Source organism: Serinus canaria, chromosome 5, assembly GCF_022539315.1.
Source record: "Serinus canaria isolate serCan28SL12 chromosome 5, serCan2020, whole genome shotgun sequence".
In the NCBI taxonomy this organism is placed as follows: Eukaryota; Metazoa; Chordata; class Aves; order Passeriformes; family Fringillidae; genus Serinus; species Serinus canaria.
Genome location: NC_066319.1, coordinates 50,425,829 through 50,441,360, shown reverse-complemented (window position 1 = coordinate 50,441,360; position 15,532 = coordinate 50,425,829). Strand labels below are relative to the sequence as shown.

At 46.7% G+C, this 15,532-nt stretch overlaps 1 protein-coding gene across 2 annotated transcripts; it reads right to left on the bottom strand.

Moving 5' to 3' along the window:
• Positions 1–4,273: 4,273 nt before the first annotated feature.
• On the bottom strand, positions 4,274–13,635 carry SLC25A47 (solute carrier family 25 member 47). Of its 2 annotated transcripts, XM_009101747.4 has the most exons (7): positions 13,231–13,635; positions 12,828–13,068; positions 7,441–7,484; positions 7,089–7,160; positions 6,642–6,824; positions 5,330–5,600; positions 4,274–4,574 (listed from the first exon to the last, which is right to left on the bottom strand). In XM_009101747.4, exons 2-7 carry the CDS (start codon positions 12,853–12,855, stop codon positions 4,288–4,290), a joined length of 885 nt encoding a protein of 294 aa, XP_009099995.2. In that variant the 5' UTR covers positions 12,856–13,068; positions 13,231–13,635; the 3' UTR covers positions 4,274–4,287. The 2 variants fall into 2 exon arrangements, with proteins under 2 accessions (XP_009099995.2, XP_018762777.1); XM_018907232.3 differs by lacking the exon at positions 7,089–7,160.
• Positions 13,636–15,532: the final 1,897 nt, after the last annotated feature.

The following is a 15,532-nucleotide window of genomic DNA, read 5'->3' as shown; positions in this document are numbered from 1 at the left end:
GTTTAGAAAAGAAAATTGCTAGCCCAGGTATAGTCTAGCAAAGATAGTTTTATTTGATGTAGATAACACAAGTGGGGTAACCTGGGTGGGTTATGTTCAAGGAACCAAGGAAAAGGCAGAAGTGCAAGGCAAACCTAGGCATATTGCACGAGTTTCAAACTTGTGCTGGAAATAGCAAGGCTTAGATTTTGTCTTTTTCTTTAGTTTATGTGAGCTGACATTTCTAATCTAATGGCATTGACTTCAGTGAATTAGTGAAAATGTTTCCCAGAGACTGTCTCCATAACCCACAGGCAAAGCATCTCAGTGCCAGCAAGGGCTTAACAATGAGTAGAAAAACTTTCTTTTTTTTTTTTCCTAGAAGTAGTGAAGTAATTCTTAGGGGGAAGAAGCAGTTTCTTAAATCCAGTAATAAATAAGCTAAGTCTTAATTACTTTGGACTTTAAGGATGACCTTCTTGTTCTTGCAGTCTACTCTTTGTAATCTTTAAGCCATACATAAAAGATAAGCCTTAAATTGACTTTAAAAGTGCTTTTACAGACTTATAATGCAAATATATTCTTTAAAATATATGCAGATTTGTTCTGCTTGATTTATTTCATCAGCTGAGAATTGTTTTGTTATTCAGCAAAGGGAAATATGCTGTAGGAGAAACAGTGCCGTGTTCTATTCTAGATAAGCAGATGGATTATTTTATAACAATTGAAATATGTTTTGAAGGTTCTAGACAGAAAAGTGATAGGAATAGTATTTGTTTGCTGAACAGTCACTGTTTTCAAGTCCTCTGAGGAATTCATACCAACACGCTTCTGAGATGGTACAGTTTCTCAGAGGAGCCTTGATGAATTCCTGACTATTGTAATTATGGCTCATGTCCCAGGAGTCATTTTAAAGGTCAAGACAAGGCAGTTTTCAAAAACACACTGAAATGTTATGAGACATTGTTCATTACATTTTCCTCAATTTGCTCATTTTGTCCATCTCACTGTAATAAAAATGTAGATAAAAGTCTGTATCAAACTACTTTTGTTTTACTTTTTTTTTTTTTTTTTAAGCTTTAAATTACCATTGCTCTGGTTTTGACTTCTCTTCCTACCTTTTTAGGTGTTGATTTGCCACCTGATGTAGCTGGTCCTTGTTTTGAAGTATTGGAATGGGGTGCCTTAGAGCCCCCTTCCTGGTAGACTTCAGACTGCTCCCAGACTGAGCTAGTACGGGTCAGTTGTCCAGAGCTGACCTGGTCCCAAGCCAGACTGGTGCACAGCAGCCAGCTCTGGGGTGGGGGAAGGTCCTTGAGACCTGTTTACAGTGACACCTCAGTGGCTTAGGTGTAAACTGGTGCTTAAGTGGAAACAGTGCTCACCATTTCTGTGCAAAAGCCCAGGTTCTGAATAGCTTCCCACAAACACCAAGAGGGAAGCTGAAACCTGCCTGGATATTCATGAGCATTGTCAGAGCAAACAGGAGCTGTCAGCAACATGGAACCTAATCCTAGTGTGACTTATAAGGTTTTTTTTCTCAAAGCCAACTTTGTTGCTGAAAGAAATTATCTATATGACAAGCTGCAGTAAACATAGCAAAGCAAACCCAATATCAGCACAGCAAATGTGGTTCCTTCTTTCTGTTGGCTGGCCTTCAGCTAGCTAGTTTATCAAAATAAATAGTTCTGTGATCATTACAGTAGCTAAAGGTCAAGATAATATAATGCAGAAAATAAAGCAGTCAAGTGCTGAAAACCATAAGCTGAACACCCAAGTGTGTTGAGGTGTGTGTAGTGAAGTACATAATATGTGTCCTGTCAGTAAACAAAAATTGGTTTAAATTCATGTGCCTGTGGTTACAGTACTCACACAGTCAGTTCCTGTACCTGTTGCAGTTTGTATCAGCAGCAAGTTCTTACTCAGGTTGTCACACAGACAACCTGAACAGTAAGATGTTTTTTTCCCAGGATTGTGAAGCCCTTGCCTTCCTGAAATAAGCTGCCTAGAGATACAATTTGTCATTCATGTAGCATTTGTTCAGACCACATGAGAGCCTGCTTATAAGTGTTGCTGAACACCCCGAGGCTTAGAGTTCTCAGCCCTTTGCACTTGCTTCTGTAGTTACTCCCAATCATGTTTGCAATTCCTCTGTAATTTCTCTCCCTTGGAATCAGCTGTATTTCAGTTACACCCACAGGAGGAGACATTTTTAGTTATCTGAGTACATGAGTGTACTGGGAAAGATGGGCTATTTAATATTCAAACCTTGGGCTGACCATGAATGGTATCAGTGCTGCCTAACAATAAATGGTTGTTTTGTCTGTTTTGCAGGCATTCTTTCATTGTCTCAGTTCAGAGAGTGTAATGCCTGAGAACAAGGTTGGCTGAGAATAACATGGCATACATAAAGGAGTATAATTCCAAAGATCCAGGCAGGGCAGGGGTAAATCACTACCCAGTTAAATGCATCCCTTGTAGAAAGAGGTGACGGTAATAGACTCTTAAGAGGAATTCCAAACCTCAAGGACATAGTTAAATCTTCTGTCTTAAGGACTTTCTGACTAAAGGAAGTTTGGTGCTGACACCCAAAGCTGTCACCAGTGTGGTAGGTTGCAGAGGCCATAAGCATTTTGGAGAGAATCCAATTTAGTGTTGGGTCTTTCATTTCATTCCCCTTAAGGTGGCATAGTGTGCACCAGCCTGGTCTCTTCACCCTGTTTTGGATCAGCTGCAAGAGCTGGGTAGACCCTTGAAAGAATTCAGGTGTTTGTTTGATATGATAGCATGGCTGTGAACGTGTTTAAAAGGCCAGTTGAAGGCTTAGATTTCAGGAGGACTTGTGGATTTTTCTAATGGTCTCTGTGTGGGGTAGAAGAGATTCTCTTTACTCTTGTCTAGGAGCACCTGAATTCTTTAAACTTTTTCTAGTTCTTTCTGTATGTCAAAGGCAGCTGACAAGTCCTGTCTGCTGCAAAACTGCAGCCAGTGTAGTAAACTATGTCATCAACTGGGTGAGAGTGACTGCTGAGAAGGGTCCTAAATATGAGAACTCCTTTTAAAATACTCTAATCCCCTTTCCCTCCAATCAATGCATTTTTAGCAGAATCTGAGAGGTTGGATCCAGAATGCTTCAAGTGGTGTCATCCAGGGATTAAACCAGAAGCATGCATGTTGTCTGTGAGGCAGAATGAGCAAACGTTTCTGGGTTTAGGGATTTTCCTTCTGAAGCAATAGCATGGGCACTGGTTTTTCAACTGTCTTTTTCATGAAAAAAAGTAGGAAAAAGTAATGAAAAATGAGTAGTAGGAAGATGAGAAAAAAGTAATAGGAAAGTCTGAAATTCTTTCAAAATGCACTTTGGCAAAATACATTTAGCTGCTCCTAACAGCACCATTTAAAGGGAGAAGAATATGCACTTTTAAAAGCTGGAATCTTGACTATGCTCTGCAACTTTGCAGCACTCTTCTAACTTGCCTAACCCCACCAGTGCACGGGGTTTATGGCAGCCTTTCCTCTGCCAAGCAAAGAGGCTTTGCATCTATCCCTGCCCTCGCTCCAGGATGAGAACAGATTGCCTCCAGAGCAGTGCCAAGAGAGGCTGTGCCATGGAGAGCTGCTGCTCCATGGCCTGGGGAGAGGGCTGATGCTCTGGGGCTCAGGGAGAAAAAAAATCCCACAGCCTGCCTGGGGCTGCAGCCAGACCATTAGCGCAGTTATGTAAACAGAGCATGGCTGCCACTCACTACGGAGCAGCAGGGAAAGAAAGGACATTCCTGCTTCTGCTCCTGCCAAGGGAATATAATTGGAGAGTGCTTTGGGAAAATTACTGCTGGGAAGGGGAGGTTGCAGCCTGAAGCACAAATATGTGAGTCACTCAGTGAATGCAGTGCAGGCATTGCATGTAAAGAGCACATGCTGGGGAGTGTTAAATCTTACACAAACTCCCCCCCAGCTCTTCCTTTGGTTGGGAGGATCATTGTCTGTGCCAGTAGAAAAAAATTACTTGATTTACCAAAAATCCTGATCAGACAAACAAATTATTAGAACATAAAAATTCACAAACGTTTCAGGGCCTAAGCAGCAGCTACAGTCTAAATACCTTAATGAGATAAAAGGTAGGTTTTATATAAAGCCAAGGCTCCCTGATGAGTTCATAATCCTGTAAGAATAAAACAAAGCCATCGGTCTTCAGCTTTGGGCTGAAATGTCCATGCTTCTTATGCTGTCCATCAATTCAACAGTTTGTGGATGTTGTCTTACAAAAAAATAAATAAATAAAATACACTTTGGACAGAGTGGAACAAGCTACTTTTTGTTTATATAATGATCTGTAAATCTCAGTACACCTTCATATGTTACAAACACTACCATGTTCACAGGAAAGGCACGAATGCAGTTTAAACCCAGTCCTTTGAAAAGCACTTTTGCCCCCTCCTTTCTCACACTTTCCCTCACACAGTGGATCAGGCCTTTGTACTTGTGCTGCTCCGATTCATCTATTTGCATGCGTGATTTGATGACATCCATGGGAGTAGCTAATCCCCAGGCCAGGACTCCAGCAAAACCACCAGAAAGCAACACAACCAGGAAACCTGCAGGAGAGAGTGAAGGGAGAAGAGCAGTTCACTTGCATCTTGTTCAGCTACAGGCATGACAGATTTGACAACAAACTTTGGTAACTTTTATGTTTTCTGGGGGTTATTTTGTGCAGCTCTTGCAGTTGTGTGTTTCCAGTGATCTCAGAGAATTTTTGCACATGTGACACTTTGAACACCGTGTGAACTAGACGTGGTACAGCCTGAGAGCACTCACACCCTCTTCAGATGAATCTACTTTTTATAATTCTTGGGTAGATGCTCTTTTGCTGAATCTTACCTATTCAATCTTTTCTCAAAGTGGATAGTTGCTTTTTGGAGCCAAATCCCAACTAAGACCCTGAAGTGTCTTTACCTTCTCCACTTGGACTTCATATTCTAGCTCTGGGCTGACCTTGTCTGAGCTCCATGATGGCTCCCAGGAGCTTTGTCCATGTTTAATTTCTTGTTACCCTGCTTTTTATTAACAGGATTTCATATCCACATTCGAGGCACTGGAGTGTGTGCTAAGAACCCCTCCTGCAGGAGGAGGAGCTGCTTAGGGACAAGGTGGGCACAGTGAAGCCCTCACATGCAGGCTGCTGTCACTAGGGCTGGGGCCAAAGTCAGCACACACAGAGCAACTCCTCATGAGGATCTGGGTGAGGTTTTATGGGTACTGGGTGATGTTTGCCCAGAGCATGGTTTCCCTCTTAGTGTGGGACTACATAAGCCATTTCTGCAGGTAATGGCAGATACTTTCCAATACCCACCTGGTTTATTTCTCCCATCTGGTGTGAGCCAGTCACACAGAGCAGAATAGGAAAGGAAATATATTGCAGAAGCAGAGCAGTCCCTGCAGAGTAATGCAGAACAGCCCTTGTAGAGACCCCCAAAACCTTCCTCCTTAATGATAACCTTCAGACAGTGCAGAGACCCTTGGTACTTTGGCTTGGAAACAGGCTGATGTGTGGTGGAAGGGCATGGGTTCCTCTGAGTCTGCATCCGAACTTTAGCCACTTCACTAGGGTTTGTCAACACAACCTGCAACACCAGAGAATGGCATTTTAACCCTCACAGTTAAACAGTTCTGATCTCCCTCCTGTAAATTCCTGCCTCCCAGCTTCTCAGGCAACAATACTGTCTGTGAGCTCCAGCACGCTCCAGCCTCCTCCCCTCTGTCTGTGCTGTTCCACCCTGCAGCAGCAGCAGGACACGTGTGTGAGCTCAGAGGAAGGCAAGGCAGAATCAACACAGGATATTAAATACCTGTAACTACTTGCTAAACTAGATGGGTGTGGAAAGAGGGATGTCCTCAGCCACAGGGTAGCATACATCAGGCTCTTCTTTATATCTGTATTTGAATCCAGGCTATAAAAATTTAGCCCATGTGAGTCCCTGAGTGCTAGAAAACACCGAGAACCTGACCATCTGGACTGCTCTGTAAGAGGATTGTGACCCGGCACACATTTCTGCCCAGCATGCCATGTGATGGGATGAGCTCCAGCACATTCACAGCACCTGTGGCTGGGTCCAGGAGCAATTTCCCTCATCTGCTTGTGGGAAACTGCTCCTGGACGCAGCCTCGGCCCCTGCAGGTTTGCCATGCAGCATCACTTCCCAGGGTACTCCACGGAGTTTAATCCCCGGGAAGGCAGCGCTGAGCTCTGCCCGTCCCTGCGGCGATGCTGGGAAAGCAGCGCCCCGCGCTTCACTCAGAGTTCTGTCTTTCACAAACACACCGTCGCAGCCACTGGGGGACTTTGCTGCCTATGCTGTGTTTTCTTCCTTGTCCTGAGTTTGCTGCCAGGGCTGTGTCATGTTAATGGCACGTCCTTAAGCGTCCTGGCGCTCCAAACCAAGTCCAGCACGGGCTGCCCAGCAGGACTCGGCCACGCCACGGAGGCGACCACTGAAGGGGCAGCGAGGGCAGAGCATGACCTCCCCTGCAAAAACAAACCCACCAGACTTGTTGCAGGCTCCCCTGTGGCCTCCCGGACCGAAAACACATTCCCTGCTTTTCCAGCCGCCTGTGTTTACGAACAAGATCTCTTGCTGTGCTTTCCCTGCGGGCTGTTTACCTACCCGGGCAGCGCCGGCAGCAGCTCCGGAGAGGGAAACATCCAGCTTGGACGGCTTGGCATCTGCAGCCCCGTAGCGCAGCTTGCACAGGGCGCCCAGGGAGTTCTTGTATGTGCCAAAGGAAACTGAGGAAACCACTGATACAGCGAGGACTGAGGCAGTCACCCCTTTGTAAAATCCCCGGACCTCGTGGGAAACAGAGAAAGGTGGCTTTTAAGGGTGAATGGCATGGGAAAGCATCTGCTGAAAAGCACTGGCTGTACATTGCTGAGTCAAAGCTTATTCCCACCTTCGAGCCCACCAGCAAAGCTAAATTTCACCCTGAGGACTCTCCCAGCTGATGTTGTGTGCAGCTGGTGCCCATCCTCCCCAAACTGACAGAGGCAGCTCTGCTGCTCTGAAAGAAGGCATCTGCAATTGGCAGCAGCAATGCTGCTGAGAGGCACCCACCTTTTCTGCCCTGTATGTTTCCTGAACACAGTGCCAAAATCCTCTGTAGTGGTTCTCAGTCTGAATTCTCACCTAGGAATACAGGGACAACTTTAAAATGCAGATATCATACTAAAATAAATAAAACAACAAATGCCATAGCAGCAAACCAGATATTTAACCATAAAATAACATGACCAAATAATTTAATTTCTCTTTTTTTTAGAGACAAACACAACCAAATACAGTGAGATATAGAGATATAATGCAGATAAATTATTATCATGGGACTATTTTTCTGAAAAGGAGGTGGAAAGCAAAAGGGCCTCTTTGGTTTTGTTCCATAGTCAAAAAATAAAGCTCCAACAGGTACCTTTACTGTGTCCAGTGGGTAACCCACGGCTGTGCTTAGACCACCTGAAACACAGAATATGTAGGAGATGGTTAACAGCACATGTCACAGCAGACTTTTTCACCCATCACAGAAGGGCACTGGGGAATAGCAGAAAACAACTCCAGAGCCCAGCTGTGCCTGGCACCAGACTCCTCGAGCTCCAGTCATGACGTTTGAGCCATGAATGACAGAGAAAAATGCAGATTTCTGTGTGACCAAGGCTCATCCTGAGGAGGAAACAGAGTATGGGAAACTTATCAGGAGCAACAAGACGGAGCAAGATGAGACAGGGAGAGACCCTGTGAGCAGTGCCCCAAAGGATGAAGGGAGGATTCCGGGCTGTTTTTGTTTCCCCTCTCAGCTTAGACACTACAGCATCTTTGAACTATGACCAAGCGTCCCCACTCACAGAGTCTGGAGCAGTTTTGGTTTCCAGGGCTCGGCGGGATTTGGGGCAGGGAGGGATTAGCGCTGGGAGGGTCCAGAGGCAGCGGCAGCCGAGCCCGCCCAGCGCGGCCGGCTGAGCATCACATGCCGTGACAGCCCCGGGCCGCTGCCAACCCTCCAGCAACGCCCCCGCTCACTCCTAGAGCCTTAAAATAGACGCTGGAAATGGATTAATCCTCTGAGACAAAGCTACTGCCCTAATGGCGAGTAAGGAGGGCTGACGAGCTGCAACACGGATTTCTCCCTGTTGCAATAATAAGCAGATCTCACCTCACTGCATTTCTCAGCTCTAAGTGCTAGCAGGTGACAAAGGTGCTGACCAGCAAACTTCCCCTCAGTACGAGAGGAAGTCAGGCTGGACAACAATGGAGCTCTGTCCAGGTGAGTTATTTAGACAGAGATCAAGTTCACAGAAGTGCTGGATGAGCCCATCAAGCAGCCAGGCATTCAGAGATACATCTAGTGGCTCACCTGTTGAAAACTGCCTCTCACTGAGTTCTTTAAAAAATAAAAATTAAAACCCAAGCTACTTAAAAATGTGTTATTGGTGTGGGCATGTTCACCTCTGATTACATGGCTGCTTGAGAGCTCTGGAAAGCTCTCCCATGTTCTGGAGAAAAGCAGCAGCTGCTGTTGTGAGTCACCAGGAGACAATCCCAAAGTGCATTACTAAGAGGAAAACAACCAACAGCATCTTTCTTGCAGAAAATTGAGGTTTGTTCTTCAAAAACAAAACATCTATCAAATCTGACACCAGATAAACAGCAATGAAGAGGGGAAAGGGGCCTTTGGAAGATGGAAGAGAGACAGTGATGGAAGAGAAAGGGCAAAGGGGAATACACAGGCAATTATATGGCTTGGAGAAGCAATAGCTTAGGTCCAAGCAGAGAGTGACAATGCACAAAGTCATCTGGGGACACCTGAGCTGTCCCAGGTTCCTGGCCACCAGCCAGAGTAATCAGGGAGGGACACTGGCTGCCAGGGAAGGGCAACACATGGGTCAGTGCCAGGGTGGCAGTGCTGCCCTCACAGCTGTCCTCCCCCAGGCCATGCACCCCACCTCAGCTGGGAGGTTTTGACACATCTCATCGTTTTCAGAATTCCTGAACCTTGGAGGAGATGGGCACGGGCTGACCACATGCTGGGGACACAGGGGCACCATGCACAGCACAGGGGCACCATGCACAGCTAAGTCCTGGCTCACTCCACTGGATAAGGAAGGTAGGAGCTTTGGCTCATGCAGATCACATACCAAGGATGATTTGGGTCAGTGTTTGACAAGAACTGACCTCCCTTCTGGAGAAATCCCCCTGTTCACACGATAAGATCCAAAGACAGCAGCACAGTAGGTTGCCCTAAACAGTCTGCTTCAGCCCTAAAGGCTCCCCAACAACTTGGTTCCAGTAAGGATCAAACTTCTCCACTTGGGAGGAGACCATAAAAGCAAATTTTTCACTCTCCCAGCAAAGATGTGAATCCCCCAAACCTCCAAAAAACCCAACCTGCCATGAACTGTGCTACTTAGGGGCACAAAACACTCCAAGTAGTTGTCAGAGCTGAGGAGCTCAGCCAAGTCTATCAAAGGCTGAGGAATGAGGGCTCTGCACACTCTCACACGATATAAATAGCCTGGCACTAAGACAGCATGACCCACACATGCCCTGTTTGCACAGCAAAATCAAAGAAGGCCAGCAATGAACAGTGGGCATACAGGAGAGGGTTCCTGTGGGACTCCTGCTGAGTAACACTACATCAGCTGTGACAAAAATAAATATCAAAACCAAGGGAATTACCTTTTCTGGTTTTAGTGAGCCATTTTTTATGCCTCCTTTATCTGAGATATTCCCAGGTGTTGAGCAAGCCTGCAGCACACACACGGAGTGCACAAAATGGATCACTCACAGTCCCACACAAGTCAGGTCACTGAGCAAGAAACTCAAATAAGGAGAGATTCTGGTGGGATGGCAGTCACAAGGGAGCAAGTGGCAGCTGTACAGAGCCCAGGAGGCTGCAACAGCTCTGAGCTGATGGCAAACCTTGGCTGAGACACCCAGGGAGAAGCAGGGATCATTGTCCATGCCCTGGATGGGCAGACAGCAACTTTCAAAACCCTTTGTTGGGAACATCAGTGCACAGACCCTAAGCAAGCTGAGCTTCATTCAGTCAGATGACCCCAGCAGGAGCTGCTTTATCTGTAAGAACACATCACGTTCCTTCTGTAGGGGGATTATCTTATCTTTCCTTGGACTGCATGTAACCTCCCAGCTGTGGAAAAGCCCAGTCCTGCTGCAGGCCCTGCTGCTCCACCACCACTGGGTAAACCTCAGCTTCTCTTCCCCAAACCTTTACTCCTGACATGAGTCATCCTCATCCTGCAGTCATCACCAGCCATCAATCCCCATCCCCTGCCATGGCCCAGGCTGCTGCTGTAGCAGGGCTAGAGAGCATGCATGGGATCACAGGGAAATTCAAGTCAGAGGGGTCCTCAGGAGGTCTCTAGTCCAAGCTCCTGCTCAATTTTACTGGCCAGGAAGGAGTGCTTCCTAAAACATCCAGCCATGCCTGCTGGTTGTAGAAAGTCTCCACAGGGACTAAGCATGTTCCTCTCATGTTTTGTCTGTCTGGAGCCAGAGCAGATCATTGTTTCTTGGGCTGAAGATGCTGAGTTTTTTATCTCATTGCCACAGAATCCATGGCCCAGAGTTGATGCACATTTTTTGTGCAGCTGCCTGAGGCAGCCAGAGGCTGGATTTCAAATGGGCATGACCTCTGCTGTGTTTCAGAGGTACTTAAGCCACGCTTTCTTCAAGACACTCTGAAAATAGAGCTAGGTCACTAGAGTGTAATTTACTAAAAAGAAACTCTTATTTTTTATGTTGCCTTAACTTTCTTGATGCTCCTTAGCTGGGTTCACAGGGTCCTTAGGAACATGAAAACTGCTTCAGCTCTAGCAAACATAAACCCCAAAACAAGCTGAGCACCAAAACCATCCCAGTTCTTGCAGGAAAGATGTCCAACCCCAGGAGCTGTCCCATCTGAGGGAAGGATGATGGCCTCAGGAGCCCTGCCCAGGTACCTCCCATGTGTCTGTGGGCAAGCTCCCACCTCTGCCAGCCAGTGAGAAGTTGCAGTATCCCTCCTAGAAAAGCTCTGAGCTGGACATAGAGGACAGGATGGAAAATCTTGCTCTCTGACACACTGAGGTCAGTGAAGTGCCTTACAACAAACAAAGACTTTTCTGGTCCCAGCTGGATCTCCAGAGCCTGCATCCCCTCAGGCTGAGCCTGTGTCCAGGGCACAGGGGAGATTCTTGCTGCATGGCCAGGCAGAACACGATGCTGGAGCCTGGACAGGGGGTCACAGCACAAACCCTGGTTTTGCACGGGAGCCAGGGCAGAAATACAAAGTGATTTACCATGTTCAAACTCTGTTTTCAGCTCTTCATGTTCCCTTGCAAAAGAAGTCCTTAAGTGACCTGTCTCAAACTGTGCTAAAAAAGCAAAGGAGTCCAAGCAACAAATGCAATCATCTCTGCCCCACCATGAACATGAACTCTGAGAGGAGCTGGTTAATCCTTCTGGAGTGGACATCCTGTTGCCAGCCCTAGGACAAGGCTTCCTTCACCACAGGGTGCTCTGAAGTCAGAAGGGAAACAGGAGGAGAAAGACAAGCTCTCATGGTGGGGCTGGTTATATCCTCCCCTCCCATGAAGGGTCTCCCAACACCCCTGAGAGACCAACACCCCAAGCATGGGCACAACGGGCACCTCCAGGGCTGGATGCTGCTGAGGTGCCAAACCTCTCCCCACTTGCACATGATGAGCAATTAGTGGGCAAGGTAAGACTCAGCATGGTCCTTCCCAGGACAGACACATCTGCAGCAGGACCATAGGCTATTCCTGGTGAAGGAAAATGCCAAATTTCAGCAAATGTCAAAGTGAGATTGGTCACACAGGCTTGGGCTGGATGTCTCAGCCACCTGGTAGGTTTACCTGGCCTTTCTGTAGTGGTGACCCAAAGGCTTTTCATGTGGTATTTATCAGTATATTTTATATATATTTTATAGATATAGATATAGATATAGATATAGATATAGATATAGATATAGATATAGATATACATATAGATATACATATAGATATACATATAGATATACATATAGATATACATATAGATAAATATAGATATAGATATAGATATATGTATATATTATCCTGTATACTTCATTAATCTAATGAGATTTCAGTGAAGAACTGAGACCAATGGGTACATTTTGTCATTTAAAACAAAGATGGGTTTGAACAGTACATGCTCTAAAAATGTCTAGAATTTAATCACACTTCTCTCCTGTTACTTTTTTTATATACAGCTAACCTACTTTCCCCCAGATCAAAGCCTGCTGCCTGGCTCGCCTGCGCTGAGATCACCATCACAACTGCAAATACATCTTAACCTAAGAGAATGCAAAGGGCATGCATCCAGACAACCTGAATGCAGTGAGAACACTGTGCTTCCTCCCCTCCTGTCTCACATCCTCAGCCCCCCAGAGCCACCATCCCTGCTGGGACCCCTAGATGCCAGACACGTGAGGGTTTCGCTGTCAGAGCTACACAGGCTGGTTTGTATCTGCACAAAACCTATTACACTCTGTCTCTTGCTATTAGTTTTACCCTGTCCCACTGCAATCAGACTGGAGGAGATTGCAGGCCATGCCCTCGGCTGACCAAGCTGCAGCGCTGCCTCTCCAGCAGCTCTGTGAGCCTGCTCTGATGACATTCCCACTTCATAAGGAAGAACACACTTTTAACAAGCAGCCCCCATCAAGACTCTCAGCTCTGCTATTGAGACCTGCTCTTCAGCTGAACAAGAAGGAAACACAGCAATCTGCTTTGGTCAACAAGCACCAATTCATGCAGTTACCTCCGATGGCCCCAGCAATGAAATCCATGCGGAGCGCGGCTGCTGCCCAAATCACCCCGAGAGCGCCGGGGAGGAAGGGAAGGGACGAGGATCCGGTTCCGTATTCCCAGAGCCCTGCCAGTCCTTCAGAGACACTGGTTTGTAACAGGAATCACCTTCCTAGAGCCTGCCCTTGCCTCTGAGGATTGTGAGCCTTGTGGGTACTGGATGAATCTGCACGCTGGTGGCAGAGCTGGGGAGCCTGGAACAGTTCCAGGAGCACAGTGAATAAATAATCCCATGGAGAGCTGAAATGCTGCGCCAGGGCTGCTGCTCCCGGTGCCCTTTTGCCTGGAAAGTCCCAAGGGGGGACGACTCTCAGGGTGAGGCTGGCTGTGAGGGGGCCATGCCCTGCTGTACTTACCAGCCCCAGAAAACAGCTTCCACGCTTGTTTGCCAGAGGACACTGCTGGCCTGCACCACGGAGATGATGCACTTGTGGGTTATTTGCAGGATTCCTCCTTCTCCTATCCCAGCCCACTCTTTCTCCTTCTGAGGGACCACACACCCTTTCCAATAATGGAAATTCCTTCTGCCTTTACCAAGCCATTTTCCTTGACTTTCCTGATGCTTGAAGCTGACCCTAACTTCCACATATATCCCCATGGATTATCACCCGCTCATTATTTATACAAACTGTGAACCCCAGTAACTAATCTAACCACCTGCAGAGTATTTGCTTCTATTTCAGACAGCAGCAGCACAGTTTTCCCAGCCCCTGGAGCAGCTCTTCTTCATTTCTTGCTCAGATTCCTAACCCCCTTTCCAATGTCAGCTCCCTGTAGAGAGACCTGCTGATCAAAGGGAACCAAGAGTTCAAGGAAATGTCATATTGCCTGTTTTTGCACAACACTCCCTTTACCAAAGGGTGCCTCATCTACGTGTGGGAGGTTAAGCTTTGCCCAGAGACACCCTGGAAACTGAAGTCTGATGCAATGAAGGGCTTGCCAAGCCGTGACCTGAATTTTACCCCTCTTGTAGAGGTTTTCCCGGGTCAGAGCCAAGGTACATTGGCAGCAAAGGGAAAAGAAAATTTCACGGCTGCTGCGCCCTGGGTCAGCTTTACAAGGGAGCTGAGCACTTCAGTACCCAGTGCCTTTTCCTGCACATTTTCCAGGAAGATACTTCTCACTGAAGCATGTGTTTTGGGGCTGCTGTGCCAGTGACATATAGCACAGCTCTGTGGGAGGGCACAGAGTTTCTGGGAACTGAAAATGAAAGTATTTTTGTTAACTTGGTTCCTGTGATTTCTCATGCATCCTTCCCTGAATGCTTTCTGTTCTGAAAGAACAAATTATTCCAGTTTAACATCATGCAAGAACAGCAAAAAAACTTAAAACCAGGAGTAAAATATTATCTAGGGAGGTAGCAATGTAGCTGCAAAAACACACTGGGTTATTTAGTAGCTCTTCCTTGTTATACCTAGTGTCCATACAGGAGTTATTAATGGTTAATCAGCAATCTGTGCATGCCAAGTGCAGGGAAATCTGTTGTTTCCTCTTCTCCCATCATCCCATTCTGCTGCTGTCCTTGCAGAACCCCTCCAGCAGCAGAACCAGGGATGGGACCTCGTGTGCCAGTGACACACAGGGACAAGGACACAGTCCCCGGTGGAGAGGCAGCCTGGAAGTACATGGGGGATGGGATTTTTCTACACATTGCAGTGACCAGTGCCAAATCAGCAAGAAAATAGAGGCTGGCTGGCATTTCACACTGGCTAATTAAAGCATTGGGGCTAATTAGTATTTTCCACGAAATATCAAAAGACCAAGCAAAATTCCTACCTTCTTTAGCTGAGCTGAACAGCTCAAAGCGAATCTTCCTCATGAAATGGTCTGAGATTGTACAAAAAACCCAACCAACCCAGTCCTCTTCCTTTTGTGAAAGAAAATTAATCCTTTGTTTATTTTTTTACATCCATTCACACCAATGCTTCTAGCAAAATGTCACTTGCTTTATATAGCAGGAATCTGACTCTATAACCTTTTGATAATGGTTTTGGTCCCTTCAATGGGGTGGACCAGGAGAGATCAGGTTTTCCATTTGACTGGGGTTGCTTTACAAACAGAAGTCATTCAGAAGGTGTCCATATGAAAGAAGAATATTCTGGGGCTTGAGCCATTTCACCTTGCCCCAAGAAGGTATCACTGGGACAGCCAGCTCTGGAGGAATGCACACACAGAGCTGCTTCAGGGACATCTGCCTCTACCAGGACTTAGCAGAGTAACATGAGCCTCAAGCAAACACAGTCACCACTACAGTACTCTCTGCTCCTGGTGTGCAGTCAGGACTGAGGGGAAAATAGGATCCAGTGCCAAGGTCAGCCTGGCCACCACGTGATGGCAGCAAGGCAAGAGTCCTCTGGAAGAGGAGCCCCACACAAGGGTTCAAGTGCTCAGATGGGAGCAAGTACCAAGGGAGGTGTAATCCTGTGTGAAGGAAATCCCATGTGAGAAATGAAGCCTGTGTTTCTGCTGGCACACTCCAAACAGCACAGACCTGCTCCCTGTGGAAGAGAGGAACCCTCAAGGCAGCATTTCAACTTCCCTTACCAGGACTCCTCCCAGAGACAAAGTCCTTGAAGCCCCACTCTTCTTCTTCTGAAGGAGCTTCCTCTTCCACCCTCCCTTCCCTAAATTTCAGAGATATATCAGCCTCATGAGTTT